This window comes from Quercus lobata, chromosome 4, assembly GCF_001633185.2.
Source record: "Quercus lobata isolate SW786 chromosome 4, ValleyOak3.0 Primary Assembly, whole genome shotgun sequence".
Classification (NCBI taxonomy): Eukaryota; Viridiplantae; Streptophyta; class Magnoliopsida; order Fagales; family Fagaceae; genus Quercus; species Quercus lobata.
In genome coordinates this window covers 39,544,021-39,556,373 of record NC_044907.1, presented here as the reverse complement: position 1 = coordinate 39,556,373, position 12,353 = coordinate 39,544,021, and the positions used below count along the sequence as shown (strand labels likewise).

Sequence of the window (12,353 nt, the reverse complement as noted above, 5' to 3'; positions counted from 1 at the left end):
AGTATAACAATTCCTTCCATATTGTTTTTTTCTAGAAAAAGCCAGGCTTTGTGTCATGAACATCTCTTGGGAAAATATAAGTCGCCAAGGTAAGTTCCACAAACAAGAAATTTAATACCTCAATTAGATTTCCATAGAAGAAAATATAGTACCAAAGATGCTTATAAGTTTTTATTGTATACTCATTAATGTCATTTAATTTTCATGCAAAAGAGATTCACAAGCAAAAGTCCTAGTCAAGTAATGAAAAAGGGGGATGATTGTTTATCCAGGAGAGACTCGTGACATTCTCAATCCTTATCATAAAAATTCTTATTGTACGTATATAAATTATGCAATAGAGAATGAGTTATTAGTTATATACTATGAACAATCTTGATTGTTAAAATTCTCGGCTGTCCCAATGGGTTGGCAGATTGTATAACACACAAGAACAATATGCATGCATCTACTGATCAAAACATGAGGTACAAAGGGTTCCATTTTTGGAACCCTTTGTACATTAGAGACTTTTCTATATATATAAATTGATTAATTTTATATATATATATATATAACAAAATCTTAAAATTTGTTAGCAATATATAGGTGCATTGAATTATAGTGAAATAAATGGGTTTTGTTTTTTTCTTTTTAAACTTGAACTTGAACGGTAAATAACAATGTTTAGAGCAATTACATTAGTTGATGCAAATTTGCCTTCTATTTTGTACAAAAAAATCTACTTTTTCTATTTTACACACTTTTTTTTACAAAATACCCACATCAGTTTATCTATTCTACACATTTATTCAATAAAATATTCATTCTTTTACCATTTTTTATTATTCTCTCCCTCACCGCTTTTCTCTCACATACCTAATCTGAAAGCACCGAAACCCAAACCCGTCTCCCTCAGAACAACTCTCTCTCTCTCTCACAAACCCAAACCACCACCACACAAACCTTAAGATTTTAGCTCCGACGAAGCACTTGTTCATCACGTCGTTCATCGCCTCGTCATCGCCTCGTCGCTTCAGTGGGTTCCGAAGGTTGATCCTCCTTTACTGCAGCTGTGAAGGTTGATCGACGAAGCACTCGATCATCGCATCGTCATGTCGTTTTAGTGGGTCCCGACCAGAATCTCAGAATCTCGACGCCGACAAAGAAAATCGGTGAAAAGGTGATGAAGCTCAAAATCGACAGCAGTGAAGGCATGGTTTGACCGGCGGCAATGGAGGCATGGTTTGACCGGCGGCAATGGAGGCATGATTTGACCGACGACAGTGGTGAGAGTGAGAGCAAATGAGGAAAAGGGGGAGGGAGGTGAGGTGAGAGCAGAGACAAGGAGAGAGTCCGGTGACAGTGAGAGTCAGAGCAGAGACAAGGAGAGAGTCCGGTGAGAGTGAGAGTCAGAGCAGAGACAAGAGAGAGAGAAAAAACTAATAAAATATTAAATGCATAAGCTACAATAACCGTGCATATATGCACAGTTACTGTAGCAATTGTGCATAAATGCATAATTTTGCACCCACTGATGTGGGTGTTTTTTTGCTCAAATTGTGTAAAATTAGCCCCTTTTTTCATTTTGTACAATTATACATCAACTGATGTAATTGCTCTTATATTGTAAAATTAGGGCACATATGCTTTAAAAAAAAAAAAATTAAAGAAAGAAAATTAGATCATTACTTTTCAGTATATTATCTTTTCTATTATAATCCTTAAGTTATTGGATATAAATTTCACCAATTTGGGTAAAAATGGATAAAGCCCTATCAAGATTGAATATATACACTACCCTATCAAGAATATATATATATATATATATATATACACGTGTGTGTGTGTTTACTAAAATAGTTTCATTCAAACTTTCGATCACATGTTTTCCATTAACACCATTAAAATCATGTGGTGGCTTTATTATTATTTTTTCCAAGATTTGAGGTTTAAATGAATTTACCTAAAAATCTAAAATTTAAATAAAACTATCTAAACTTTAATATTTAAACAAAACTACAAAGTCTATGTTGAACTTTTTAGTGAAAGTTGTTTTATGTAATGATATTTTTTTGACTAAAAAATTGATTTCTATTACAATAATAAGAGACTTTCTTTTAAGTATAATTAATTAATCTTTTACTGGAGGGAGGTTATATAAACATAGATAATTAGCGGTCTCATCTTACTGCAATGAAAAATTATATATTTTTATTTTAGTGGTCTCAACTTACCATGTGTGAGATTTTTTTGTTCAGTAGTTGTTGAACAAGCTGTGTCATGTCCACTAAACGTTAGTCATTAGTATCACATCAACATAGGTGTCATATCACTTGTCTTGCAATCCTCATGCACATCCATGCAAACCAACTATATAAGCATCTCGAGTCACCTGCTCACCATGATCACTTCCCGTGAACCACATGTCGCATGTTTTGTAGCAATGACATCCGCAAAAGATGTTTCCATATGTTTATGAAGCTTCTGACAATTAGTATTAGCCATCATCTGTGATCGTATGTTAAATCGACATGCCTTGAGCGTTTAGTCATTATATATTTAAGGCATCCCAAGAGCCCCAAAAATTTTGAAGACCCATCTATTTGTTGAATAAGCAAGCTAATCTTGAGTTAGACTATTGTTAACTTAGGATTCTTTAGTATATAAACCCTTCACTAGGTTTATTGTAAATAGAAGATATGGCTGTAATGGGTTTTCCACCGTACGTGAAGGTAGAATATTAAACTGAACAGCATTAAAATTACATTCTTGCTTCTACTCTTTATTTTCTCTTTTTATTTCTTCTCCATTCCTGAATATGCATGCCTCTTCCGAAGCTAACAAGGTTGGAGATCCTAGAGATAGGAAGTGGACCATTGGTTACTATTTTTTACTTAGTTTTTCTAATTTTCTAATACGGTAAGAAATAAACTGTTGCGTCTCAATTTAATACTAAAGCTAGATATCATGCACTAGCCGATGCTATTTCTAACCTTCTTTAGTTATGATGGTCATATATAAATTGATTGCCAATTTATGGGTCACCATTAGTTCTACTACCTCTATAGATCAGCAAAGTGATATCTTCAACAAAACATTTCAACCAGTTCGTTTCTAACATGAAACAAAGCATAACAAGGCGTGAAAACAGTATAGACTATAAGAGCCCGTTTGGTACATGTGTTTAAATACATGTTTTCAGTTTTTAAACAACATTAGTTCTACTACCTCTATAGATCAACAAAGTGATATCTTCAACAAAAAAAGTCAACCAGTTCATTTCTAACATGAAACAAAGCTTAACAAGGCCTGAAAGCAGTATAGACTATAAGGGCCCGTTTGATACATGTGTTTAAACACATGTTTTCAGTTTTTAAACAATATTAGACACATGTTTTCAGTTTTCAGTTTTTTAAACACATGTTTTCACTTTTTCACCCATACGTTTTTTCAAAAAAGACAAATAACATTACTAGAATAACATTACCAAACAACCCTTTAGAAAATAAAAGTGCTTTAAGAAAATTATATATTGAGGAGTGATGGGATGTTGTTGGACAGCATGAAGGGAATAGAATCAGCAGCAAATTGTAGTTGATGGAGATCGATTAAGAATGTCACTTTATGTCAGTAGACAATATCCACCTTCTTTTGTGCAAAAACCATATTATATTAAAATGGAAAAATGGAAGAAAACAAAGTTGTCACAGTGATTTCACAACAAAGTACAAACATCCGCAAACCTTGGACAATGACAGCATCCAATGGCCGAAAAGAAACCAATGACATCTTCAATCTTCTTAACCTGTATGTTAAATATAATTGTTTGATTATCACAGTCATCAATAACAAGGTTACTAATAAAATTATTACTCATACTTGGAAACTTTACCCATTTTTTTTCGACAAACCGACAGAAGAACAATCAAAACAGCTACACCTGCTAGTACACCAACGATAATTGCTACTGTTTTTCCCACTTGGTCCTCGCTAGTAGAATCTATACAAATACCCCAAAGCAAAAGGTAGTGGGAATTAGTACTATACATAAGAATATGATAAGAGATTGAGCATGCTTGGCAGCCACACATACAAAAGCTTTCTTTCTACCCATGTTTTATACATTAGTGCTATTTATATATTTCAGACTTTGCAAGTTTTAAAATTTTGGGAAGATTAGATACAGATATTTTATTTGATCCATTTGGTCACTGAGAAGTGGAGGGAGAATAAAAAACCTTTCAGATTTTGGTTGGAATGATTGTCTTGAAATTGGAGCTTATCTTTTCTATTAGAATAAGGCTTTAAGAACAATCATGGCACTTATTTGAATAGGACATTATGGTTTAATAATATTGGTATATTGACTCATTGATTGTTTAATAATAGGGTAATAACACCTTTTGCATCCATAAATAACACTTTAATTGAAAGCAAAAAGAATAAGAGAAATTGTTTAAAGAGATAAAAGATGAGAGAGAGGAATGGCACTTATAATGGAGGTTCCCAAAAGCAGTACTAGCTAAAGCACTTGTGACCCTTGATGCCTTATACTTTATAAAAAGATTACTTGCTGACCATTGGCTTTGGGAAAAAAATTTCAACATTTCTTTCTCTCACTGTGGAAAAAACTAAAGTGGTCAATGTAATTTTAAGAAAGTACGTTTACTATGTCACCTTGTAGCACTAAGGTTCGCAAAGAATAAAATTTCTCTAGGTCATTCTTGGTATTTCACTATATATTTATATATTCTATCAACTGTAATATGTCATGTGTTTGTTTGATATATTTTTCAATTTTAAACTTTGATTATTGTATAATGAAAAATAAAATGAAGTGTGATAAATTATAATTGATAAAGTATACAATAGAATACTCAGAATGAGATTTTTTTTTTTTTTTTTCTTTTCTTTAATTTTAGGTTTGCAATGACCTAATTATTGGCTCCAATTAAAGAGCAAAAATATTAACAAAAATATGTTGTTTTCATGGTAAATAAATTGCAACTAGAAACCGGGATTATTGTTTCACTTGTCCAAATATTCAAATTAAGTGTCCTAAGACGACAGTTTTACATGAGGTTTTTTTTTTTGTATTTAATTATATATCACTTGAATGATATTTATGTTAAAGTTCTATATTCTACACACTTTTATTTATACTACATTTATTATTATTCTTACTTTTTTTTTTTTTTTGGAGAAAGTTATTATTCTTACTTTTAATATGAAATAATTCACTTACTACTAATTGAGTTGGATTTATATTAATCTGTTATATTTTTGGACATTCTTAAGAGTAGAGGAAAAATACACAACTCCCAATATGTGTTTTTTTTTTTTTTTTTTCTTAATAAAAAAATCACATAATGCCCACATTTGGTGGACTTTCTCTAGAAAGAGGCCCTAGGACTAGGGTTGGCCATAAGTGCTCCTATAAAGATAAGGAAAAACTATATTTTATATCCTATAATTTAAAAGCTATAACAAATTAAATCATATAGTTTTACAATTCTGACTCCAAACAAAAATTCTTGGTTCCGTTCTAAAAGGAAGTGTGAGACAATCAAAGATATGGAGAGAGAGAGAGAGAGAGAGAGCTTGTACCTGAAGAGGAATCATAGTAGCCAGATGCCCAGTACCGAGCATAACATTGCGCCAAATACACGTCCGATGCAGAAGCTGATCCACACACAGTCTTCAACTTTCCAACAGCATCAGCAAGGCAAGAAGAGCAATCAGTTGGGTTCAAATCCCCCAAACACTGAGCAAAACCTTCAACCAAACCTGAACTACTCACTCTAAACCCAGTTGTCCCTTGCAAGTCAGCAAGAACATCATCTCTACGCCTAAAGAAATCAACATCACTACTTACACTACTTTTACTACACTTTGTGTGCCTAAGACTTGTGTCAAGCTTTCCCAAGAAATCAACATGCTCGTATCTTATGTAGCACCCTTCAAGCTGCAAAGAAGCCCCATAAGAGTAAGGACAAACCAAACCTATTTGAGTAACGGCACTTTGAATGCATTGGGAGCAGTCCAAAATCTTCAAATCTCCCCTACACTGGAATAACCCATATATGCTGCCATCAGATTGTGGAGAGCTACCATTTCCTATAGCTAAGCTATTGTATGACACTTGAGAAGACGAGCTTGCAAGTGATGCTAGAAAAGAGTTGACGTTTGCTTCAAAAGGTGAATTGGGTTGGTATTTTTCTTGGGAGCAGCCTGCATAGATGAATATGTGAGCTTTGACAGGGTATCCATGGCTACTAAGAGAAGACAAGAGAAATAATAGACAAAGAAGTCTCAGAACTAAGATTGTTTTGTGAGTGGAGTGTAATTGAAGGCTTCTCAACATTTTTTTTCTTGTTTTTTTTTTTTAACAATTTGGCCTTCCTTTCTTTTGTTGTTGTTTTGTGCTTTGATGGTGAATGATGATGAGTGAATAACAGAGTGGTTGCTTTTTGGTCATTCTTGAATTCTCTTGTGGACCCTTTCCTATTAAGAAAAAGGCCCCATTTGCTCTTCAGGGGCCCACTTGTATACGTTGTTACAGCATCTTTTCTAAACATTCTACTTTGTTCTGAGTAATAGTCATAAAGAACACCAAGTACCACTACTTTTAATTTTGGCCAGAAACTCAATATGGCCTTGGATGATTTGAATTTCAATGTTATATATATATATATATATATATATATATATATATATATGCTTATATAACTACTTCTTATGGCACATGCTACCCGTCCTTTATGCCCACGAAAACAAGGCAACAAGTATAAGCTAATGGGAATCCAACGGCTCCTACAGTACCAGTCAATCAAAATCCAATATGGCTTTCACTTTGGAAGAATGGGATAGTCAAAGGTGATTTTAATTAATAAACAGAACAATCTCAGAGCTGAATTTTGGAATGCTCAGGTATAAGTTTGAACTAGAAGTATACTTTACATTTGGTTTGGCCAACAAATTACCGAAATTGTCTTCAGTTAATTGCTTTAGTGAAGCAAGACACATAAGGGTCCAGGAACAAGTTATTAGCACGATTATCAACACAAAACTGATGCAGGACAAAACCAAAACAGATGCAACAATAAAATAGATGAACAAACAAAATAAAAAAAATAAATAACTTAAGAGTTGGCACCTATATATGCTTGCTTGGAGACAACATGTATACTTGTTTCGATTCAACATCAAGCAAAAAAAAAAAAAAAACCTTAGTGTCAATATTGTATTTTATCCATCATCGTTTTACATGTACAACTTCAAATTTAATTTCAAAAAATCTATAAATAGTATTTTTCACGTTGGAATCTTGGGAGTGTCAAATATAACCTAATTTTGTCCCAATTGGATGTCTTATTAATCAATTTTGAGGATCTAGAGACAAAATGATCACAATGCTCTTTTGTTAGTGTTAGGTTCTAAATATTTAGTTATAAATGTTTAGGTTCTAAATAATTTGTTTGTTGGCAAACCATGTATATAAACTTGTTTAGAAATAGATCTTAGTATCTATGAAGTGTTTTAGACATTGATCAAATTAAAGTGATACAAGTCAGAATTCAAAAACGTACAAGTTGCAAGTTCAAGAAATTAAAAAGATGAAGAGTTCGACCAATCGAGAGAAAGGCTCGACCAATTGAGATGCGATTTTGCAAAATTTTAATAAAGCCCAACCGCCCATTAAACATTTAGGGTTTCATTCCAAACTTACTTGGTATATAAGAAAAATCCTAAAGCACGTTTTTCAAGTTTTGTAGAGCTACTCTTTTGAAATCTAAGAGATTTTGTGCCTTCTACTCTTTCAAACATCTACTGGAGCTCATTTACATACTACAAGTATTAGTGGAATAAAGTTGCAGCCCAGGCTTTAGATATCAAGTGTATTGAAGATCAAAGGCATAAATTAGAGGTTCATATTAGAGCAAATCCACATCAAAGAAGTCTGAAGGTTTTAAAGTTAGGTTTGATAATCATAGTTAAGTTTACTACGAATTAAATATTTTTTACTGTAAACTTCTATTTGATATAGTGAATTATTCTTTTTGGAATAGTTCCCTCTAGGTTTTTTACTTTGAAACTGATTTGTTTAATTGGTTTTCCTGATTCATCATATCTGTGTCTTATTTACTTTTCCGCTGCATAACATATGTGATGAATGTTTAACCTAGATCTATATAATTGACTTAAGTATCAACTTGACAATACATTTTAGGTTAAATATTGTGTTTTCAGGGTTCTAAAAACTTACACTTAGAATGCGTTTGGATTGTACGTTTATTGCACGTTTTGCGTTTGGCATTTGAACAGTGGGACCCATGGCACTATGCACGTAAATGAAGATAAACGCATTTTAAATGAAGACAAACACACAGTGGCTATGCGTTTTGTGTGTTATGTCATGAAGGAATACTTCAAAATTATTTTTAGTGCAATTTGTCTTCATGTCATGTCCATACTGGGACCTGGATTTTAAAATTATTTTGCTACAGTATTTTCAATTTTCAATTTTTAGTTTTCAACAAAATAAGCGATATCCAAACAAACCCTTAGTTAAGCTTTGACTGAGTTGAGCAATGGTCAAATAAGCTCAAATTTTGACCAGACCTCTAAATTCTACCATTTTACACTAACATCTTTCAAAACACTTCCCCCAAGTTTCACCAAAATCAACCCTAGTTTGAGTAATATTTGACAAAAAATATGGCCCTTCAATCAGGATAAACTCGAACTTATATTGAAGATTATTAAATTCTCTTTTAAATTATTGCTCACAGCCCATATCGGACTTAAAAGCTTTAAAAAAAAAAAAAAGTGAAATTATGAAAAAGCTCCCAACACAACCAAATTTAAGAATAAACATTCACAAGCTTGATTATAATTTGATCTTCATCAAATTATGATCAAATGACCACATATTAGCCCAAATAAGGATTCGTTGGAAAAGTTTCATGAAAAACTTTAAATTAGAAGTCATTATCTATATCTTAGAAAAAATGGACCTCAAGACTACGCCCGGATTGTGAGATATCACTCGTACAAATTGTCAACAATCAATTTTCAAGCATCAAGGGTATAATTTGTTGGATATATATCAACAATTTACTGATATGATAAAAGCAAAAGGAACAATACATAGATTTAAAATTAAATAATAACACAAATTGATATAATAGGCAAAAGTAATAAACAAATACTGAATATAAATAATAAAAAATCTGCAAATAATTGAAGACTCATAGATCAGATGCTTGAAAGGATGAACAATGAGATCAAGTCTTGTGTTTTACACAATCTCCTTAAAGCAAATTTCATCCCTCACACTTTCACTGTGGTGCTTTGAGACTCGTGGACGTCTGCTTCCCAGGATAAAATGATCAAACAGCACGAAGATGAAGCACTCAAGGTCGTGCTCTTCGAACTACTCAATGCCTCTTTCTCTCTCTTTGACACAAAATGAATGAACAAAAATCTCACTGGGAGAGTTTTCCCTGAAAAGTTCTTTTTTCATGAATGAGGAACAATGAAACTATACGTAACTTCAAACTGAAACACTGTTTCAGAGATTACTGTTGTGCACAAACTCTGACTCAATAATAAAATAATAAAATATTATTATTCATTGGATAAATGGGCCTAGTCCACACATGCCTAAAGCCCAACCCACTATCCAGCTCAAAGCTCATATTTTCTATTATTTCCAATGTGGGACTCAAGGATTTTCACCACTTAATAATAATATCTTCAAATGAATATAGAACACATCAATTTCTTATTCACTCCATGTTATTTTTCCAACAATCCCCCACATGAATAAAAATTGATAAAGCACAATGCAAATGACAATGCAGACACAAAGAGAGTAGAAGAAAATTTACTATATCGGGAGAAGTAGCTTGTGGCTTTAAACTTTCCTTTGTGAAAGATTATCGGATATACTAGCTAACCAGTGAACATAATGTCTTGAACTGTTCAGTCGTTTGTGTATACCAAGACAATAGAATTCACACAGCTCCTTTTCGGACATTTTTCAATTCTTATAGTTGTGTTCATTTCGGCCCTGAACATATCTTGGTAAATTCATGAAGTGCTCTAGAGAATTCAACCTTAAAAACTCTCATGGAAGCGGCCCACCTCACACTCATATAGGTGATTCTTATTAAGAGTATCCTACTATACCCCACTCGGAATTCCAAGATATAAGAATCATTAAAAGCAAAGCTTACCCTGAACATTGCTTATAGACATCACTATTTCATCATAGGAATGGGTGGGAGATATAATCTCCATAGTGATAAAAATTAGTCTCTACGATTTGATTGTCCCTTTGAACCTAGATCTTGGGATCTCCAGTCAGCTAGGTTGGGTCGCCATCCCGGAGACTTTTAAATAATAGGCTTTAACCCCATTCCCCTAGATGAGCAATTTACTTGCTCTCTACTCAAACTTTTGGTTAACGGATTTGCTATATTCTCTTTCGACTTTATAAAGTCAATGGAAATAATTCTATTAGAGAACAACTGCCTCACAGTATTATGTCTTCGACGTATATGTCGAGACTTACCATTGTACATATGACTCTATGCCCTACCAATAGCTGATTTGCTATCACAATGTATACAAATAGAGGGTACAGGTTTCATCCACATTGGCATATCCTCTAGGAAATGATGAAGCCACTCTGCTGCTTTGTCCAATGCGTTAAATTCTTATTCCATTGTGGATCTGGCAATGCATGTTTGTTTAGATGACTTCCAAGATAATGCTGCACCACCAAGTGTGAAGACATATCCACTTGTGGATTTGGTATCCTTTGTGTCGGATATCCAATTAGCATCACTATACCCTTCTAGTACAGCTGGATACCGAGTGTAGTGCAGCCCATAGTTTAGGGTGTATTTCAAATACCTCAAAACCCTAACTAATGCCTTCCAGTGGTCTTCACCTGGATTACTAGTGTATCTACTCAACGTGCTGACAGCATATGCTATGTCCGGTCTAGTGCAATTCATTATATACATAAGACTGCCTATTATTCTTGAATACTCCAATTGAGATATGCCTTGCCCTTTATTCTTAGTTAGATGTAAATTTACATCTACAGGTGTTTTCACTGGACTGTCATCATATTTCTTGAATTTCTAAAGAACTTTCCTAATATAATGTGATTGAGATAAGACAAGTCCATCAAATTTTCTAGAAATTTTCATTCCTAGTATCACATCTGCAACACCTAAATCTTTCATGTCGAACTCACTAGTCAACATTCTCTTGGTAGCTTTAATGATATCATTATTGCTACCTATAATGAGCATATCATCAACATAGAGACACACAATGACATAGCCATTTGCAACATTTTTAATATACACACATTTGTTACACTCATTGATTCTAAACCCATTTGACATCATTGCATTGTCAAATTTCTCGTGCTATTGTTTGGAGCTTGCTTTAATCCATAAAGAGATTTAACAAGCCTGCACACTTTCTTTTCTTGACCAGGAACAATAAACCCCTCTGGTTGTTCCATATAAATTTCCTCATATAATTCACCATTCAAGAATGCTATTTTTACATCCATTTGATGTATCTTTAGGTTATGCAATGCTGCAATAGCCACCAACATCCGAATGGATGTTATTCTTGTAATAGGTGAATATGTGTCAAAATAATCCACACATTCCTTTTGTTTGTAACCCTTTACAACAAGTCTTGCCTTGTACTTGTCAATAGATCCATCAGCCTTTAATTTCCTCTTGAATATCCATTTATATCCTAGAGGTTTACAACTTGGTGGAAGATCCACTAGTTCCCATGTATGATTTTGTAAGATGGATTCAATCTCACTATTGACAGTTTCTTTCCAGAAAGGCACCTCAGGTGTAGAGATAGCTTCCTTGAAGTTTTGAGGTTCATCTTCTAACATATAAGTTAGAAAATCTGGACCAAATGATTTTGATGTTTTAGCCCTCCTACTACGTCTAGGCTCAACCTCATTCCTCTCTTCCATCAACTCTTAATCATGAGAGGTACGAGACGTAGACTCAAAGTTTCTCTTAAGAGAACTTGATACTTGTGTGGATTTGTAAGGAAATATTTCTTCAAAAAATACTGCATTCCTTGATTCAATAATGGTATTCACATTCATGTCAACAACATCAGATTTATGAATTAGAAACTGATATGCATTGCTATTATGAGCATAACCAATGAAGACACAATCCACTGATTTTGATCCTATCTTTATCCTTTTAGGAATAGAGATAGCCACCTTTGCCAAACACCCCCACACATTTAAGAATTGATAGGAAGGCTTTTTACCTTTCCATAACTCATATGGCGTCTTTTTGGTT

At 33.4% G+C, this 12,353-nt stretch overlaps 1 protein-coding gene across 2 annotated transcripts; it reads right to left on the bottom strand.

Moving 5' to 3' along the window:
* Window positions 1-3,485: 3,485 nt before the first annotated feature.
* Window positions 3,486-11,581, bottom strand: LOC115987548 (plasmodesmata-located protein 8-like). Of its 2 annotated transcripts, XM_031111122.1 has the most exons (4): window positions 11,554-11,581; window positions 5,590-6,300; window positions 3,875-3,982; window positions 3,486-3,787 (listed from the first exon to the last, which is right to left on the bottom strand). In XM_031111122.1, exons 1-4 carry the CDS (start codon window positions 11,579-11,581, stop codon window positions 3,783-3,785), a joined length of 852 nt encoding a protein of 283 aa, XP_030966982.1. In that variant the 3' UTR covers window positions 3,486-3,782. The 2 variants fall into 2 exon arrangements, with proteins under 2 accessions (XP_030966982.1, XP_030966981.1); XM_031111121.1 differs by lacking the exon at window positions 11,554-11,581 and having other exon boundaries at window positions 5,590-6,406.
* Between the last annotated feature and the right edge of the window lie 772 nt (window positions 11,582-12,353).